A 20365-nucleotide genomic window follows, 5' to 3' on the forward strand; every position below is an offset into this window, starting at 1 on the left:
AATACAATGGGAAACATCCAATTAAGCACTGATATATTTTATTTTTAATTGAATTCATAGGGGTGACATTGGTTAATAGAAACGTAGCAGTTTCAAGGGTACAATTCCGCAGTACAACATCTGTACATTGTATTGTGTGTTAACCACCCCGAGTAAAGTTTCCTTCCATCACCATTTATCTCCCCTTTGCCCTCTTCTATCTCTCCTCATTCCCCTTTCCATCTCATAATCATACTGTTGCCTGTCTATAAGTTTTCTTTTTCTTAATCCCTTCAGATATCTACCGATAATGACTTCTGATTTATTTAGAATAGATATTAGTGTCTGTCATATTTTATCAATATTAACAAACCTTTTAGGGACCCTTTCCTCTTAGCCAGTTGTACACATATATTTGCCTATTCAAATATGAGGAATACTGTGGAAAAATTTTATGTGAGCAAATAAGCATATTTTTTTATGATTGTAGATGCATTTAAATAATGTTTTATATTTGTAGAACATACTTTACTCTTTAACTTGAAAAATTATAGAATTGTTGTCTCAGAACATAAAGCAGTGTGATTTAGTACTATAAAATTTTCAGATTGTTATTATCATCGCATTTGAGGCAATTGTTTATTTTTACATAAAAAAAGTGTCATGCCAATAAGTGAATTGGCTGTCTATTAGCATAAACTACATGAGAATTAATTTGTTCACAAAGTTACAAAAGTTCTATGATTCTGACATAACGTGTTTACTGGGCAAAAATTTATTTTTAAATACAAATGAGTGAATCTTCAAACTCTTTTCAAGGATCATTAACTTTCTGTGGTAGCAACTGGAAAATACTTCTTCATAGAAATTATTTCTTATGTTGTCTCTGAAATATCTGATTTAAAATTTTTTACTGTCACATAAAATATTAAGCATTTTCCTCCTTTACTTGTTTGAATTACGTTGTCATAAATGCACATAAAGAAATAAAAAAAATACATTTTTATGTTCTAAATTGTTTTAATTTATGTCAGCATCATTATTACAGCTTGAGAACAATTTAAAAATCTACAATCAATTTTCATAATTTCTTGTGTGAAATATGTAGAATCAGCTTGCCAGATTTCATTTAAACGGATTTGAATTAAGACTGTACCACTTACTACCCATCTTTATACAGCCATCTACAAATCCTGATTCTATAAGCTGTTAATTCCAAATTCATTCTTTCTCTGTATTCCTACTTATGTCTCAAAAGTTAGTGATTTTAGTAACCATGTAGATAATGTTTGAATATTTCTCAATACTTGAAATATTCTGCTTTAGTGAATTCGATCTCTAAAATACCTTGGAATCTTCTTGTCATAGTTATATTCTTGTACTTGCTATTAACAAAAATTTTAACTCTTCCACAATCTCTACTTCAAGATCCTACTCTTCAAATCTTCTCTCCTATACTTCATTTTCAATAAATTGTTGACCCCAATGCTTAATGGCTATAAATTACTACAAGATACCCATTCACTTATGCAGCAGATATTGATGTGTCTACTCTGTGTCATGCTGTGGGCAAGGTGCTGAGTGTACAGCTTTGAGCAATGCAGTATTGTGGGAGAGAGGGATAGTAAACAAAACAAAAATGTTAAAAGACAACTTTGGTTTTGGAGTGGAGAGTGAGAGTGTAATTTAGGAGGAAACCTGGAAAGCTAGATTTCTTGAACTATGGTAACAAATGAGATAGAAAGAAGTGGTCAGATATGCACTAAATGGCAGGTAGAATGGATATTACACACAACAATGGATTGTGAGGGAATTGAAGATAAGGAAGGAGAGAACTGTGGTATCATATACTCATATACTATAAATGGGAGCACTTCGGGAGGAATGGATATAAAACAGAAGGGCATGGTTATTAAAATGTTGGAATGATATTTTTACGAGAAATATGGAGTTATGATGTTGGCATATGAATAAATAAGAGATCTAGATGGGAGATAATTTTTGGATAGTAATAGATGCTGTTTGAAACAAGAAATTGTGTATAACTATCTAAATAGAGTAGAGTTATAGTTTGAACAGAAAAGTTATAGGCCAAATTCTGGTTCTCTCCAAATTTTAAACTCAGGAAAAGAAGGAATAGCAGGCAAAGCAGATTAAGGAGAAACCAGGAACATTCAATGTTATGATCGCCAAGAAGAAGAGAATAGTAATTAAAAAAAAAAGTTGAAATAGGTAAGATTTCAGAAGAGAAATGGTAGTGGCTATTGTTGGATGTTTCTGAGAGGTCAGTAATATTACAGATTAAAAAATGTTCACAGATTTTGACAAAATAGAAGTCACTGACCACCTAAACTAGAGCAATTTATTTATTTTTTAATTAATTTTAATGGGGTGACATTGATAAATCAGGGTACATATGTTCAGAGAAAACATCTCTAGGTTATTTTGACATTTGATTATACTGCATTCCCATCACCCAAAGTCCAATTGTCTTCCGTCACCTTCTAAGAGAGGGAGGGAGTTGGGGGAGGAGAGGGTCACATAGAGCAATTTTTATAGAATTGGTTTGGGAGAATCTACACTGGGGTAATTTAAAGTGTAAATGGGATGTCAGAAAGTGCCGAGTAGAAAGAAAGATGTGTATGCTGTATCTTAGGGTTGAACTTTACTTAAACACCCAATGATGAATATTTAAATTATGTTTTTAATATTTATTCTCAGTAGCAAAAAATTATATGTGTATTTTTTGCCATCCCCCCCATTATTTTCTTAAGATACATTTCCAAAAATGATTATTACCATCATCATATTATTATTGTTATTGGCCAAGGAGTATGAATTCAGTATAGTTAGAAACATCTCATGGCTTAATTGGTCCTATTTAATTTTCTTTTATGTTTGGGGTTACATTTTGTTTTCCAGGTTCTATTACTCCTAGGTGAATTAACAATCACTCCTACGTGAGAGAATAAGATAAAGAATAAATAAAATTTAGATTTCCTATAAAATTAACTTAAATTAGCACAAGTTTCTCTGGCTAAGTCTAGAAGCAATTGTCTTTGCACACATTATTCTGTATATCTATATTTGATAGCAGTTTCTATATTATTTTTTTAAACAAAACAATAGTAGAAAATAAATACATTTAGTCCACTACCTGAGAATTTAAGCTAATGTTTTGTATTAAGAAATTAACTTAAGTTATTATAATTATCTATAAGCTATGGATATAAAAAATCAGAATAGAATGATTTTTGTTCTATATTTCAAAATATTTTCTTCCATGTTTATATTTATATATTTCTCCCTATCAAATAATTGCAAACCCAAGAATCCATTGACTATGAGCTAACATTGAAATATAATTTGTTATAAGAGAATGAAAATGTTACTTTTAATATTTATGTTTTGTGTGTTTTAGAGTATCTAATTTATTGGCAGAACATGGCCCACTGGGATCCGGGGCCTACAGATCAGTAGGTGAATGGCTAGAAGCAATCAAAATGGGCCGGTATACAGATATTTTCATGGAAAATGGATACAGTTCAATGGACGCTGTGGCTCAGGTGACCTTGGAGTGAGTAATTTTTCTGATAATTTTTACATAATTGCTGGGCAAGAAAATTTATTCAGAAACCAATCTGGATGAGGTCAAGAGAAATCAATTAACTCTTGTCCATATGTGGCAGCTTTCACGGAAACCTCTTCTTTTTAGCCTGTATTGTTAACAACTGCATGGTTAATGCTACTTGTGGCCAGTATCGTTGCTTCCTCGCTTTGAACACATCGTATTTAAATATTTGAATAATTGGAATAACATCTTCTTGGCAAAATACTGGTATTTTATGTTGTGGAAAAGATGTTTTCTTGACAAAGTTTTTATATTGGTACCTGTGTTATATGATTGTAAATACAAAACAAACTGTAAGCACAATTGGTATGACTAGTCTTACAAAACAACAAAACATATTCTTAAATTTCAGCTATGATGAATACGCAGGAAACAGCAGTTTACAGAAAGCTTCCCAGGCAGGCATGTCATTTAATCTCTAAGTGGTGCACCTTAGATTCTTGCAATCCAAGGATATATTAGATCCTGCCTCTGATTTGCTATTCAGTACAATCTCAGTGGAACCAATTGTGCCCTTTTCTGTTTGCACGTTTAAGATAAAATTTATCAGATCTTATTAAATAAAAATCACTAGAGTTACATATTAAATTCTTTAAAGTTGTAAGTTGTTTGTATTTTATTATATAGTCTGTATGTATAATTACTTTAGCCTAATATTTGTTATTTGTGAAAATTCACTATCATTGTGGTGGTTCCATCTAGGTTACATAAACATGAATAATGTTTTAACCTGTGAATATAATAAAAAATTACTTCAACATACCCATGAATTCAAAGGTTAAAATATTATCGTAAGAATTAGAACATGGTAGAATGTTATAAAGTAGTAAGCGATGGTCCGTATTCCATTATTTCACACAATACGAGCACTGAGTCATCCTCTTCCACCATTTGTTTTATTCTGACATTCTTTGACTCATGAAATCTACCGCACAGCCACAAAAAAGGTAACAGGGTACTATCATTTATCGCCCGTTAATGTCACACTCTCAATATTTCTCTTCCATTGTACTTATTACTGAAAGGACCTAAAATCAACACTCAGCTTGCTCTCATAATTTACTGAATCTCATTCTCACTATTACCACCAAATCATATCCATTTGATGATACATTTGCGTGGCCCATTATTTCTTTGGACACTCAAAGAGTTCATTTGTGCTATATTTAAACTAGTAAAACGCAAATTTTACTGATAATTTAAAACAATTTTTACATGATTGCTATTTAATTTCTAAGTAAAAATGGTCATTTTAATTTATTTAAGTAATTTGTCATTTTATATTAAAATGATACTGTAGGTATTCTACGCAATGTCAGATTACTTGTAAATATATAATAAAATAATTTGCATTAAACAATGTCTCCTTTTTTATTAAAATAGCATATATACATATATATTTACATCCACTTCCTTTTTACTTCTTCCTTCACAGAATAGGTATAACAACAAATAATGGTTTTTACACTAACTACCTGCTTTATTTTATCTCATTGGGGCCCTATACACTGTAAATATGTTTAATATTTTAGCATTATGGTTTCCTATGTTCTTATTTCTTTTCATTCTTTTCTCTTTTACTTGCCTATCTCCAACCTCTCTTCATTTTCTATGGTTCTTTCAAGACCGAATAACTTCTTCTATCTTCTTCTAATGGTTCCCTACTTCATTTTTATTCTCCAGTGATTTTTTTCTCTGTATCTCTATTACTTTAGTAGCTTTTTGCCACTTACTGTTGTGCCTCCATCAGATATTTTTGTCTTTTAATTTATTTACTATGACCCAAATAGTAAAAAGAAAGTAGGAGATGTATCAACATCTTCTTGTTTGGAGAAAGTTGCCCTCCAGATGTCAATTGCTCCTGATTCCTGGGACCCACGTGAACACATTCCTTACTAGGAACTGGGCTGCCGGAGGTTAACTCCCTCCAGTGAAGCTGATTTCTTGGAGAGTCCAGCACCTCAAAATGTATGTTCTTTTGTTTATTGTTTTTTTAACCACACCTGTCCTATTTGGTAAGAAAATATTTATCAAATGTTTTGTTAAATAACTCACAAAGGAGTAATGTTATTTCTTTGGTCAGAAACGTAAAGTATAAGAAAAAGATTATCTTTACATTTTGCTTGCTTTTCACCAAAAAAAAAATATTATTAAGGACTTATGGCAAAAAAAAAAAAGTCTAGAATACCAGTTAAAAAAAAAACGAGCTTTAGCCCTGGCCGGTTGGCTCAGAGGTAGAGCGTCGGCCTAGCGTGCAGAGGACCCAGGTTCAATTCCCGGCCAGGGCACACAGGAGAAGCGCCCATTTGCTTCTCCACCCCTCCGCCGCGCTTTCCTCTCTGTCTCTCTCTTCCCCTCCCGCAGCCAAGGCTCCATTGGAGCAAAGATGGCCCGGGCGCTGGGGATGGCTCTGTGGCCTCTGCCTCAGGCGCTAGAGTGGCTCTGGTCGCAATATGGCGACGCCCAGGATGGGCAGAGCATCGCCCCCTGGTGGGCAGAGCGTCGCCCCTGGTGGGCGTGCCGGGTGGATCCCGGTCGGGCGCATGCGGGAGTCTGTCTGACTGTCTCTCCCTGTTTCCAGCTTCAGAAAAATGGAAAAAAAAAAAAAAATGAGCTTTGAAAACACTTTTGAGTCCTGGCCAGATAGCTCGGGAGGTTAAAGCATTGTCCCAATATGCAATGGTTGCAGGTTCAATTCCCACTCAGGGCACATACAGCTACAGATTGATGTTTCTCTCTCTCTCTTTCTCTCTCTCTCTCTCTCTCTCTCACTCCTTTTGTCTCTCTTTAATGTCAATACATGAATTAATTTTTTTTAAAAAATGAATATAACATTTTGATAATTTTTTACACATGGTCTTTACCCATATTCAAATAGTAATTTTATGAAGCAGGATAAAATATTATTACTAGTATTAATGCCAGAACAGAAACTGAGAACTGGAAGAGTATTCATAACTATAATAAATACTTTAAAAAATGTTAAAATCATTGACATAAAGCAAAAGATCAAATTGCCATATACCTAGATTAGAAAAATATGTGTAATTCATGTCATCAAATTTGTTCTCATAGTGAGTTTAGAGAAAGAAAGAGTCCCTAAAAAAGAGAGAGAGAGAGAGAAAGGAAAAGGAAAGAATTAGTTTTTTAGAACCACTTAGGTAAAAATAATTATTCATAAAGATTTAATTTTATTTATTTATGTTGGGGTTTTTTTGTCAGCAAAAGCATATATGGCTTGATGTTGTAAAGAAATAAAAACTTTGAGATCTTAGAGTCAAAACATGTTCAACAAAAGAGACTTTCAACCCTAGACATTTTTGTCTGCTGTTCTCTGCCTACACCTTGCTATTCTGTGTGCAATACTCATATTAGAGCAATTGTGGCAGTAGTGGCACAATCTGTGCTTCGGCGTACAATGCAGTGTAGGGTATTGTTGACAGGGGGAAATGTGAGCTTGGGGTGAGTTTCAAATTGAATCAAGAGATTTGAATTGAAAACAGTATTGCAGTTGCCTTTGCAACTTCTTACCAGATGTGTATTGTCAACTTTTATTATTCAGAACATAAGTACAGTCTAATGAATTTAAATATTATACCAATTATGTGCAAACTGAATTTGTTCCTGTTAATATAATCTATTAAAATGGGGTCATAAACTACTAAAATGAAAGTTTCTCAAATCCGAAGCCAAAATTTGTGCACACCAATTCCAATAAATGGCTTAACTTTTCAGTAGAGTCAATATGCTAATTTTTATACAGTTAAAGTACACGTAAGTATACTTACTATCCCATTTGTTCTACATGATTATGCTAAGACTTCTAGTCTAGCCCTTACAATGTCTCAGCCATTGAAGATCATGACCAGAGAGGCCACAGTGAACCCTCTCTTGCCTAATGTAAATATATTTATCTTGTGCAGTAGACATATATGATTATCAAGATTCTTTTAAATTAATCAAAAAATTCCAAACATCAAACTGAATGACAACAAAAATTAGTTTAGTTATATTCATTAATCTCTCTTCTCCCTTCTCCTATACAGCCAGTGTTGGTGGGGCTAAGTACCAGAAAAATGGCTAAATGTTGTGTAAAGCAGAAGGGAGAAGAATGAGTTAGGGAATGACTCATCCGCAATGGATAAATTAAATCCTGAATAATGAAGAGTTGTTCCAACATCAACTAGACACCTCTTATTATTCTCTATTTTTTATTATGCCATTTTAGTGTCATAATATCAATGTTTTTTATTGTTTAATTTTATGGAATAATATTTGAAGAAATACAATGGCAATTCATTATATTTGCAGATTTTCTAAAACTAATCATGCTTTGTTGACAAAACCGAAACTACTTTTTATGTAACAGTGCTATTCTTATGGTGTTTAAATTTATAAGCTGGTGCTGAAATATATTTTTCATTAGTAAACCTGACTTTGAATGTTACTTAAGATTTCACGTGGTCATGATAAATTAGCATAATATAATAATAATTTATACTTATAAAGATGACAGACTTAAAACTTAGCCTAGCTTTAACATTTCCATACAGAAAAGTGAAATGGGTAAAAGAGATTATCATGCATTGTTTCTAAATATTTTTTCAAAAAGTATTATAATTAGAACATCAACTTTATCAAAAAATGTAACTAATTTTTATCAAATTTCTCTCATATTACTATTACTAAATTGATCATTTACCATGTACTTTGAGAAGTAAAATGGGAATTGTTAGAAATTACAAAAGTGTGAGAAAAAACTACTTAAAGAAAATTATGCACTTAACAGTATAAAAATAAAGTTATTTAACCTTTACTGGAAACATCTTTAATACTATTTTAATTTTCATTTGCAATATCATTACAAGTACCATTATAAATACCATTACAAATCACTGAGCCAGAGTCTCTTTTGTGGTGTTATTTTTCAAAAAATAAAGTTATATTTACACATAATATATCAATAAGTTAAAGCAGTTGAAATAAAATCCATCAAACCAGTGATTTGCTATCAGTTAGATAAAACAAACAAAAGCTGGAATCTGGAAAACACATACACATAGAGACAGACACGCCTACACACATGTACACACACTTCAAATTGAAGTTTTGGAGTTGTATAGGCAAATTCCATGTTTTTTTTCAGTGGGAAGACCTATAGACTTTTTTCAGGTATTTCAGAATAAACTATAATGCTTATAGTTAAAAGTTCATTCCTAATAATTGGATTAGCCAATATGAATTGTGCAATTTAAGTACATATATATTACATTAGTATTTTCAAGCCTGGGGTCTAAAATACTTATGATAAAATATGTTTAAGAACTTCATTTTAAATACAAGTTATTTAAAATCTCTGGAAGAGATTGATCATTTCATGTTAAGAAATGTTAGTTCCTTCTCTTTTGATTTAGGTCCAAAGTATGCTAGCAAGGTGCCCAGGAATATCCACATCTACAAAAGTACTCATGATTCATAAGTTACATATGGAAACATGAAACAGTTATTTAGCTCATAACTGAAATGTGCATGAAGTATAGATTGGGTTACCACAGCCTCAGACAAAGAAGTATGTGTTCAGTTTTCTACATTAACTATCTCTTAATTTTTTAAGACTTTTGGATATTTGATGTTATACCTACAGAGTTCTCATTTTACAGATAAATAAATAATTGCATTTGAAATATTTTGCTCAAAATCCAATCACAGATAATGAGAAATTAAAGGAGAATGAACTGGTGTCAAATTTCTAGTTTTACTCCTACCTCTGCTACCCACTGGCTGTGCTATCTAGCCAATCAATTTAAATTCTCTAAGACTTTCTTTCCTCCTCCATAAAAGGAAATTACAAAACTCATTATCTTATGAGTACATATTTTTCTAACACATAGGAGTAAGACCTCTTAACTGACACCTATTATTTTTATATTTAGTGCAATGGTTCTCAACCAGGTCTAATTTTGCCACTTAGGGTGCACATGGCAATGTCTAGAGAAATTGCCCTTTGTCATAACAAAGGGCCAGATGTGGTGCAGCCAGTCTGCTAATTTAGTGAGGAGAAGGAAGGGATGCTGCTAGATATTCGGCAATGCACAAGACAGCCCCTATGATAAAGAAGTATTCAATCCATTATGTTAACAGGGGCAAGGCTGAGAAACTGAATTAATTGAAAAAAAAAACAAGATTAAAATAAAACCTCTTTTATTTCTATATTAGTCTGTAACTAGCTATTTTATATTCCATTTTATAACTGACAATAGTGATTTTGTTTCAAAGTAAAACAATTTTACTAGTTTTTAAGTTTTGCAGATGATTGTCTTCTATGCTTACCATTATTATTTTTTTATATTGTACTCTGATGACTTGTAGCTCTGATAATTTCTAAGTCTAATGTTTAATAGTCACATACTAAGAAATATATTTCCACCATAAATATCAATTGTTTCTTTGAGCTGCTTGCCATTTGCTAAATATCTTATAGGAAATTAAAAAATAATAATAATAGAGGAAATGAAACCAAAGACATTATTTAAGTAAGCAATTTTTCCAAAAATAATGCAGATGGAGTTTAAGTACCCATTTATTTAAATTTTATACTCTGATAATTAAGAGATGTTTTTGATTTTTCAAAACTATTCAATTTTATATATAATGACTCTAATGCCATTGTACCCAATTCCATAAGCTTCTACTAAGACCATCTGAATAATATATAACTGAATGCAAAAATATTCCACTTTTAACATAAGGTGTTTGCTAAAGTATTTATCTGAGAATCTAACATGGTGCCTTAGTTATTTAAAACTGTAGAATTGCTCAAGGTCATTTTTTTTCTGTAATTAATGTTATCATTTGTCAAACTTAAATGAGTCATTATATTTGCAAAATATATAGTGTTATGGAATAGAAATCCTGAGTATACTAGGAAAGAACATTTTAAAACAATAGATACTGGCATGGAGCTCCATAATGTGGTGTAGTTTTGAAACTTAAACATCTGTAATTTTCTTTTATATAATAAGATTGTTTAAAAGAAACAGAATGGACGTATCTTTTATGAAATGACTTTATGATAGTGTGTAATCTTCAGAATGCTTTGAATGTAAATAGAGCCTACACATTATTTAGCAAACGAAAAAAGTTCTGGTACTTTGGGTTCCAACTTAAAAAAAATGATTTGGAAATGTTATAAGAGCAATGTAATGGTGATTATCTCCTAAAGATATCTGTTATATAAAATGATGGTACTGACTGAGTCATTTGAAGAGTTTAATCTTCAGTTGCTTAACTGTTATTTTTAAAAAGATTTGTTGCTTTCAGCAGAAAAAAAAAAGTGTGTCCATATTATTGTAGGTTCACATTTTCAAAACTGTTCAATGAAATTGTACCCTTTAATTTACATATTTATTGGTAAGCATGTGCAATTCTGTTTTTTTTGCCACTAACATAATAATGTCTAGAGAGGGGCCATATATAGACTATATTCTTTATTATAAATAGTTCTTGGACAGCAAACAGATCTTCCAGGTACAATTTTGAAGCCTGCCTTTGAAAATTGGACCCTGTTTGTCTAAATTGGGACCATAATTGAATTAGTTTCTGCAAATGTTTGCCTCTTTGCCAGCGTGAAATATTGAGGTGTGCTGCGAGTTGAATCAATACATACACCCAATGTGTGCTTTCTTCATGCAGGGATTTGAGGCGGCTTGGAGTGACTCTTGTCGGTCACCAGAAGAAGATCATGAACAGCCTTCAAGAAATGAAGGTGCAGCTGGTAAATGGGATGGTGCCATTGTAACTTCAGTTTTTTTGTCACTTCATGAATCGATGATTCTGCACTTTGTAAACAAACCCTGAGATTTATTTTAACAAAAAAAAAGGAAAAAAGGGAAAACTCAGTGATTTCTAAACCTTTTGAGAGCATTTCTTTCAACCACAGAATTTGTAATCAGTGTTTTACTAAAATCTCCTTAGCTTTTTCTCGGTGTCTTCATTTTTTGGACACAAATATGACCTCCTTGGAAAAACAACATGAGGTTAAACGTTATCTTACAGCAACAAAATCCTTCTCACTACTTTTACAAAGTTTTATACATGAAACATATAACTATATACAGCACCTTTATAGACTGAATTAAGGCAGCACCTTTCAGAACTTCCAAGAATCTACTTGAAAGGAAAAAATTTTATAGTCATTTGCAGGTTAACAAAAGCTGCAATTCTCTGAAGTTTACTTCAAGTCTTAATTGTCCACATATATGTATTGAGGAGCAATATGGTTAGATATTTCCTTAATAGGTAACTTCTTTTGTAAACTTTAAAGTACTGTTACACAGCTGTTAAGTTATAGAAACTAGTGTATAAACATGTTGCTTGATCAAGAACAAGTACAATACAGGGTGTATATTTATTTTTCTGTTTTATACTATTTGCTTTCAGTTGCTCTTCTAGAAACTATTAGGAAATAAATGTGTATATAATGTATAATTTGCTGAATACCCAGGAATCAATTTAAGTTGGAGTTTTGTATATTTGTGCTTGCACGTGTGCATTACAATTCTACTTGCATTTTCTATAGTTTTAATTTTAGCAACATTCAGGAATACGTGTTCCAGAGTGGAATATGAATAGGAGAAACAGGAAAGCAGTAAAACAAAATTTAACACAAACTTGTGTCTTCTTTCCTCTCATGTTTCCAAAAGCTACTAAATCTCTTTATTCACTAACAAGAAATGTCTATAAGATTAAATCCCCTTTGGCTTTTTAAAAACACTTTGTGTTATCTGTGACAATGCAGTCCTTCTAGCCATTAATCTTGCACCCCTGTAAGAAATTTCACCTTTCTGAATCCCAGAAAATATCTTGTCAAGCAATGCTGACACTGAAGGGCACATTTTCAGCAGGATGTAGAAGGATTTAGCTGTGCAGACTTTTGTTAATGTTGTTAAATCCAGGCACATAGCACTAAGCATTACTCCTAAGTGTTAATCCTTTGTAACCATTCCCCTTGTGGCTCAGTTCTAGAAATTTTGATACTACAGTGGCAATGGAATGATGACAAATTGTAAATATGTCCTTCAGAATTTTTTCTACTTCAAGAGTTGACACATTTTATTTGTTGATGGCTATTTATTTATTTGGAAATTTCACCTTGTATTTAGTTACATCAAATTTGATTTATTTAGATCAACCAATCCAAACCATTATTTAATTGACTTTATGAAGGAACATAAGATATGTCCTATGTATACTTATATATCATACTTAAAGAAGACGAACATTTGTGGCACTAATTATGCAGTTTATTAGAATTTGAACAAAACTGAACTTGGTAAAATTACCAAAAAATTGTTATTATTACACTTTATAGGAATCATGAAATGACATGTCATTCAAGGAGCACAGCATTTAAACAGAAAAGAGCCTACTTGTAATTATCAAATCATGTATTAGGATCAGCTGGATTAGTGAAATCCATAGGAAATATACCTGCTTTGTAACAATGGTATGTTCTCTTTGCCAAGCACCTGTTTTAGCTGAACATTAGCACATAAGTGAGTAAACTTTTGGGAAATAACTCTTTACCATGCCCAACTTTTACTGAAACAGTGTAGTAGATTATTCCTAAAGAACATTAAAAAAATAGAAAAAGAAAATAAAAAGTTTTAAATAATTTTTAAATGATATATTGATTTCTATATATAAGAGAGGTGGACATAGCCATCACGATGATTAAAGATGTATTTATTTCAATAAACATAAAATTAACTAATTCCTTTCGTACAAAAAAATGGAGATTGTTTCACTTATTGAATTAAGTGATAAAGTAACAACTGAGAAACTTCAAAGGCAGAAGAGAGGTATTGATTTAAAAGAGAAACTAGCATTAATGTTAGAGCTTATGGACTAGCCACAATTAGTTACACATGAGTAAGGTAGTTTCTAAATTATTTTCCAGCTCTATACCTGCAAAGATATTTGGAAGGTGAAGATAGAATACATCTAAGTGATTCGAATTTGAAGTAACAATGTAGATTTTTCTTTTTTTACAAAAGAGCATTATATATTAATTTGGATCAAATTGATTGTCTTCCTTGTAATCTCAGTGTTCATTTTAGGAAGTAAATTAAGATAAATGTTAAATAGACAGATAACTTTCGTTCACATCTAATTTTGGTTGAGAATTTCTAAGGAATATCCATATAATAAAGAGACTTTCAAATAAGATGTACTTTCCCTAAAAGAGGAAATAATTTCTTTTAAAAAAATATTTGTTCACCACTGGATATATCACCAACTGGGAAGTGCCAATCTCATCTATAAATGTGAGAAATAGAACAGGAGAAAGAAGCAGCTTTTGTGAAATGCAGTGAGGCAGTAACCCAGAGCAAGATTTGACAAATCATGATTGTATGATTTCTTATCCTTTTGATTCATTTTGTCACACACCAGAAAACCAAAAACAAAGCATGAACTCAATAATTTTAGAAGAAAAGAAAGATTTGTCAAAATGATACATAAGCTTTTTGTAACTATCAGTAGCAGTATCTGTAGGGCATGAGTCTTTCTAAATTTTATTTTGAAAAGTAGGTACAAGCAAGGACTAATTTTCAACATACTGATATCTGTTGGAATCCCTTGATTACTACTTTTATCAATCAGTTTGTTTCCTAATCTTGACATTTGCTCACATGTAAAAATACCATATAATCAGTTCTTGGCCATTGAAATGTATGAATTATATGTAAAAGTGTAAAGATTTTAATTTTCTCATTTAAAAAATAATGTGCATGGACCTTTATTTCTTGTATTTTAGTCACCAATTAAGTGTTCTGAAGTTGTAGGAATACTGTAAAAATTATATTCCAATATTCTATCTAAACATAAATGTGGCCAGCATTACTAGTCTCAGAGTTGCCAAAAGATAAAATGTCTTTAAACCAATTTGTAAATGAGTTTTAACCAGTGTGCAATGGTGAAAATAGTTTCATATATCAAGTTTAAAAAAATATCATTTTGAACACATGTGTTTGCATGTCTGCTATTTAATCTCTATGTGAAAATTAAAGAATTTTATAACACCGTTTTTCTTTCCATTAAAAGTGGGTTCTCAGAAGCACAAGCAGAGATATTTACCTGTGGAAGACATTTTTGCTGTAATTGTACATTGGATAGCAAATGCTTTTTGAGTCAGATGTTAGAAATTTACTAGATGTATAATATTGCATAGTAGATTAAAATCATTTCTCATTTTGGTTTTTCTAAAAATAAGAAAATCAGAAAGCTAAAAGTATGATAAACTGTCTTTGTTTATGTCTTGCCAGATGTTTAACATCAAAGTAAATAAAAAGTAGGTACAATAAGATGGTGATGATGATGATATTGAATAAACAATCAAAACACTAGTTTTATTTGAAATTAATAACTGGAATAAGTCATCATTTTTGCCACTATGTAACACAGCTGGTTACATTGAATATTTTTCTCTATTATGCTGTTAATTATATAGTAATGTAGCAAAGAAGGAGTAGATAAAATCTTTCTTTTTGATTTATGAAAAAGTCTTTTGACACATAAATGATTGAATGTTCTTATTCAAAATGACCACATAATTATTTCTTAGGAGAAGACACCAATTCGTTAAAAAAAAAAAGTCTATTTATAATAACCAGAATCAAGTATCATTTGTCTCTTCTAAATATGTGACAAAAATGGAAGGTAGAGAAGTATGTTTAGTATGGCTGAGCTATAATAACAGTAGAAGTTTCAGTGGTCAACATTATTTGTGAATCTTTAGACTGCTATAGTTTTACATTAATTATTTAAAAGTATGTAAATTTCATTTATAATAGTCTAAGAATAAAACTTAGACATACACATTTGTTAATATGTTTATTAAAATATTTTAGTTTCAGTCCAAGTGTACTTTATTTTATGCTAGGCATCAGGGTATCTCAAGTCCCTGCTTTAGCATTAATTCAAGGAAGGATTAGCACTTCTGTATTTTTCCCCATTTGAAGCTCTCTGTGTATTTGGTTTGTGTACATGTTTTTGTAGTGTAAAATATAAAATTTTATATTTTTTCAAAAAATAAAAACCCTTTGAACACAGATAAATCCAATTGTCATGCTTGACCCTTCCCCAGAAGCTTAAATTTACAACCTTTGTATAATGATTTCAGTTAGTTCTAATAATGTTGGAATTTCTTGTGCTAAATGTTTTAAATGCAATCACCATTTTCTCTAAGGTGTATTTAAAAATATTTGTACTTGAATGTTTTTTGCAACTAGAGTTTGACACTAAGATTATAGGATATGAGCATAATTATGTGAAACCTAACTAGAAGTTCATTTGTAAAACTATAATGTAACATTAGTTGGCAAAAAAAAAAAAAAAAAACCCACACCTTTCTGGTGTTTACCATCTGCAAAACTAAACCTGCTGACCACCATTAGCTGGTCACCTTCTCATCACTAAGCACCTGATTATGAAACAAGGTGGAAAAATAGCATTCTTACCTAGAAGGATGCCACCGTTTACAAGTACTCCCAATGCTTCTCTATGTATTGTGTTATATCGGTCTCCTACTGTAAAGAGCATAGCAAACAATCTGTTGTATTCAAGAAAATTAATCATATTTGCATTCACCTCCTTAAAAAGTTACCTCACATGCTTATTAAAATAATCCATACCTCCTTTGGCTATGCATAAAATCACTATTACAAGGAATATCAATTGATATTTAGTAGATACTCTCATATAAGGATTATAAATTATTTGTCCTTGACCTTGCTTTGCTACAGAGATACATATCGTATGAAAAAAGGGATTGCCCCAGCCCCCAATCCTATAGGCACTCTTGACCAGACAGAAGGATTGAGTGGTGGTGAAGTTAACATTTAAGAAGCATGCACTACTCTGGATTAGAATTTTTTACTCTAACCTTGAAGATACATTTGATTGTATCCACTTCACTCAAGAGGGAACTGCCTAAACCCTGACTGCTCTTCAAAGGCAGGATGAAACTCACATTTATTTCCGACCAAATATAAACTTTCCACTACACTACTCTAATTCCGCAATACTGACCATGCTATCTAACTAATGGAATTGTTTAAGCCAACCTTCTAATTTAATTGATGAAGAAAATGAAGATAAATAACAAAATATAATTTGCATATTTTTACAAAGCAAAGTGAAAACCTTGGGTGGGAACGAAAGTCTAACTGATTATGTTTCTAACATACTTGATTTTTAGAATAAGCCAGACTTTGAGAATCAAATAGTTTTTCTTATTTGTGATTCTTCCACTGAATAGCAGCACAGTCTCATTCAGTATATCTTTCTAAGTCTATGCCATAGTTTCCTCAACTACACGCTCAGAAAATTGCAATAAATATTTATGACATCTCCAGCTATGACATCTAAAGTTTAGTTATGAAACTTTGAAGGTTACAGGCTTTTCACTACCAAACTGTAAGCAACAGTATAAAGTAAGTTGATATTTATGAAAATCCACAGTAGCCATTCAAATCAAGCAAGAGTTTCATATACTATGGTAAATATAATTTTATTTGAATTTAGTAGGCTAAAAATAATAAATTATAATAAAGCTGGCAGAAATCCTGGAATATAGAAAAATTTTCTTCAAAGAAAGTGTTATTTGTTCTTAAATTTTTTCTTTAATTAAAAAAAGTTGTTAATGTAAAATATTAATGTGTTGGGGTTATTAATTTCAATTACAAGTTTCTCACTGATCCTAAGTTTCCAGAAAGTAAAACTTTTTTTTTTTTTTTTTTTTTTGTATTTTTCTGAAGCTGGAAACGGGAAGAGACAGTCAGACAGACTCCCGCATGCGCCCGACCGGGTTCCACCTGGCACGCCCACCAGGGGCGATGCTCTGCCCACCAGGGGGCGATGCTCTGCCCCTCCGGGGCGTCGCTCTGCTGCGACCAGAGCCACTCTAGCGCCTGGGGCAGAGGCCAAGGAGCCATCCCCAGCGCCCGGGCCATCTTTGCTCCAATGGAGCCCCGGCTGCGGGAGGGGAAGAGAGAGACAGAGAGGAAGGAGGGGGTGGGGGTGGAGAAGCAAATGGACGCTTCTCCTGTGTGCCCTGGCCGGGAATCGAACCCGGGTCCCCCGCACGCCAGGCCGATGCTCTACCGCTGAGCCAACCGGCCAGGGCCGAAAGTAAAACTTTTTATTCACAACAGTTCTTTAGCAAGACATGTATTGCCTGACCTGTGGTGGTGCAGTGGATAAAGCGTCGACCTGGAAATGCTGAGGTCGCCGGTTCAAAACCCTGGGCTTGCCTGGTCAAGGCACATATGGGAGTTGATGCTTCCTGCTCCTCCCCCTTCTCTCTTTCTCTCTCACTCCTCTCTCTCTAAAAATCAATAAATAAAATATTAAAAAAAAAGACATGTATTGTTCTTCTTTTGAAAATAAAAAAAGTAGAAATGGAAACTGCCCTACTTCAAGACTGAATGACTTTCCTTAGATCACGTAGCTCATTAATATACCCCTTCTCTCTTTTAAAGTTAATTCTTCTGTCTCTGAGTTCCAGATGATGCACTTCTGCTTTTGATCCTGTTCATTAATTGTTTCTGCTCTTGAATATCTTTAGCTATCAGTCTCCCTGGCTCCCTTTACCTCGTCTCCTACATTACACCAGGGAATACATAGTCTGATGTTGTTTGGAGCCAGCATGTCAAAACTTGTTCTGTCTCCAACAAGTTGTGTGAACTCAACTCAGGCAAGCTATTTAACCTCTCTTTCTTCAGGGCCCTTATCTATTAAATAAGGAAATACCATAGCTATTATGAGAACCTAAAAATATATACATGGAGAGTGAAATAGCCTACCATGTGATAATCAGTAAATATTATTTATCTTTATAAATACTACTCTACCATTTCTCACTGTCAAAATATATAAAAGAGTTTACCTTAAATTTTTCATCGTTTTCTCTCATTTATTTCATTGCAACCTTTCTTCTCATACTCTACTGATTTTAACTTAATGTTATTAAAACTACAAACACATAAACTTTGATAAAATTTTAACAAATTCCCTTGTACTTGTAAGACAGATTCTACAATTATCAACTGAATGCCAATCTTATTTTGCACATAACTTTTCAGATTCTCTGCAAGATTTAAAAAATCACAGATATTTTGTTGTTTCATTAACTGTTCAGTTAGTATCTCCAAAATAGAAAAATTATTTTAAAATATAATTATGCAGGTAAAACTATTACACTACCTAAACCTTCACAATCTGTTAAAACATTTTCAAATATTCAATCAATACTCTCCTTTTATATATTTTCTACATTTTACTTGAATTAATATCTAAATGCCCCCTTTATTTCTTGTAAATTGGCAGTTGGACTCAGATTCAGGTGAGTCAGAGATCTTTTAAGAAAATATCATAGCTTGACGCAGTGGATAAAGCATTGACCTGGAATGCTGAGGTTGAACCAGAGTTTGAACCAGAGTTCAAAACCCTGGTCTTGCCCAGTCAAGGCACATATGGGTGTTGAGGCTTCCTGTTCCTCCCCTCTTCACTCTCTCTCTCTCTTCTCTTTCTTTCTCTCTGTCCTCTCTAAAATGAATAAATAAAATCTTATAATAAAATAAAAAATCATATTTTTGTGTACATGCATCAGTACACATAAAGTCAAACCATCTTTCTGTAATGTTAACAGTAATTTATGAACACTGCCAAATCATTATACATTAGTTATTCCAAAATGGTGATTTTCATCATTCTTTCTGCATTTACTTGCCACACTACTTTTATAAAGACTAATTTCCATTCATCAACTATTTAGTTACTCTGTAATTGAATGTATATATAGGCAAAGAGAACAGTTGGTTGGTGGTATTATTTTCTGTCCTATTAAAAAGTGAACAAATGCTCAAATGTCCCATCAGTGGCCATTGAGCCTGATGTCAGGTTTGGGTTTTTTCCCTCATTTTCTCTAAGCTCATTTTAATTAAAGCTTTAATAGAATCAATAAGGTCCTTTTAATATTTTGCCCATCTTAAGTGTTCTCCTTTTCTTGGCATCCCAGAAGTCAATCAATCTTTCTGACTTTTCTCACATTTTTGGCCATTTATTCTCAGTCGTTTCCACCATATTTTATTATTCTGCCTGCCTTTTAAATGCTAAATTGCTAGGGTTGTACCTTAATACTCTTCTCATTCCATGCTATATGCTTTCCGTTGGAAATTTCATAAAATCAGAAGTCTTCAATTTTAACATATATGCAAATAACATTCTATACTGAATCTCCAATGCTCAATTTTTTCCCTGAAATATAGCTTTGTTTGTACAAATTTGTACCAACAATATCCAGTTGGCTGCAATGTAAACATTTTAAAATTGGCCCTGGCCGGTTGGCTCAGCGGTAGAGCATCGGCCTGGCGTGCAGGAGTCCCGGGTTCGATTCCTGGCCAGGGCACACAGGAGAGGCGCGCATTTGCTTCTCCGCCCCTCCCCCTCTCCTTCCTCTCTGTCTCTCTCTTCCCCTCCCACAGTGGGGCTCCATTGGAGTGGGATGGCCCGGGCACTGGGGATGGCTCTGTGGCCTCTGCCTCGGTGGCTCTGGACGCGGCAGAGCGATGCCCCATGGTGGGCGTGCCGGGTGGATCCCGGTCGGGCGCATGTGGGGGTCTGTCTCACTGCCTCCCCATTTCCAGCTTCGGAAAAATGAAAAAAAAAAAATAAGCATATAACAAACTGACCTGC

General features: G+C 32.8%; 1 protein-coding gene across 5 annotated transcripts in view; it reads left to right on the forward strand.

The window, feature by feature from the left end:
• EPHA5 (EPH receptor A5) overlaps positions 1-13901 on the forward strand; it is a 375839-nt gene extending 361938 nt beyond the window's left edge. For all 5 annotated transcript variants that reach the window (XM_066279318.1, XM_066279316.1, XM_066279315.1 and 2 more), the window contains 2 exons: positions 3401-3556; positions 11303-13901. In XM_066279318.1, the coding sequence (XP_066135415.1) occupies positions 3401-3556; positions 11303-11408 (262 nt within the window). In that variant the 3' untranslated portion in view covers positions 11409-13901. The remainder of the gene's footprint in view (positions 1-3400; positions 3557-11302) is intronic.
• The last annotated feature ends 6464 nt before the right edge of the window (positions 13902-20365 follow it).

Source organism: Saccopteryx bilineata, chromosome 5 (genome assembly GCF_036850765.1).
Source record: "Saccopteryx bilineata isolate mSacBil1 chromosome 5, mSacBil1_pri_phased_curated, whole genome shotgun sequence".
In the NCBI taxonomy this organism is placed as follows: Eukaryota; Metazoa; Chordata; class Mammalia; order Chiroptera; family Emballonuridae; genus Saccopteryx; species Saccopteryx bilineata.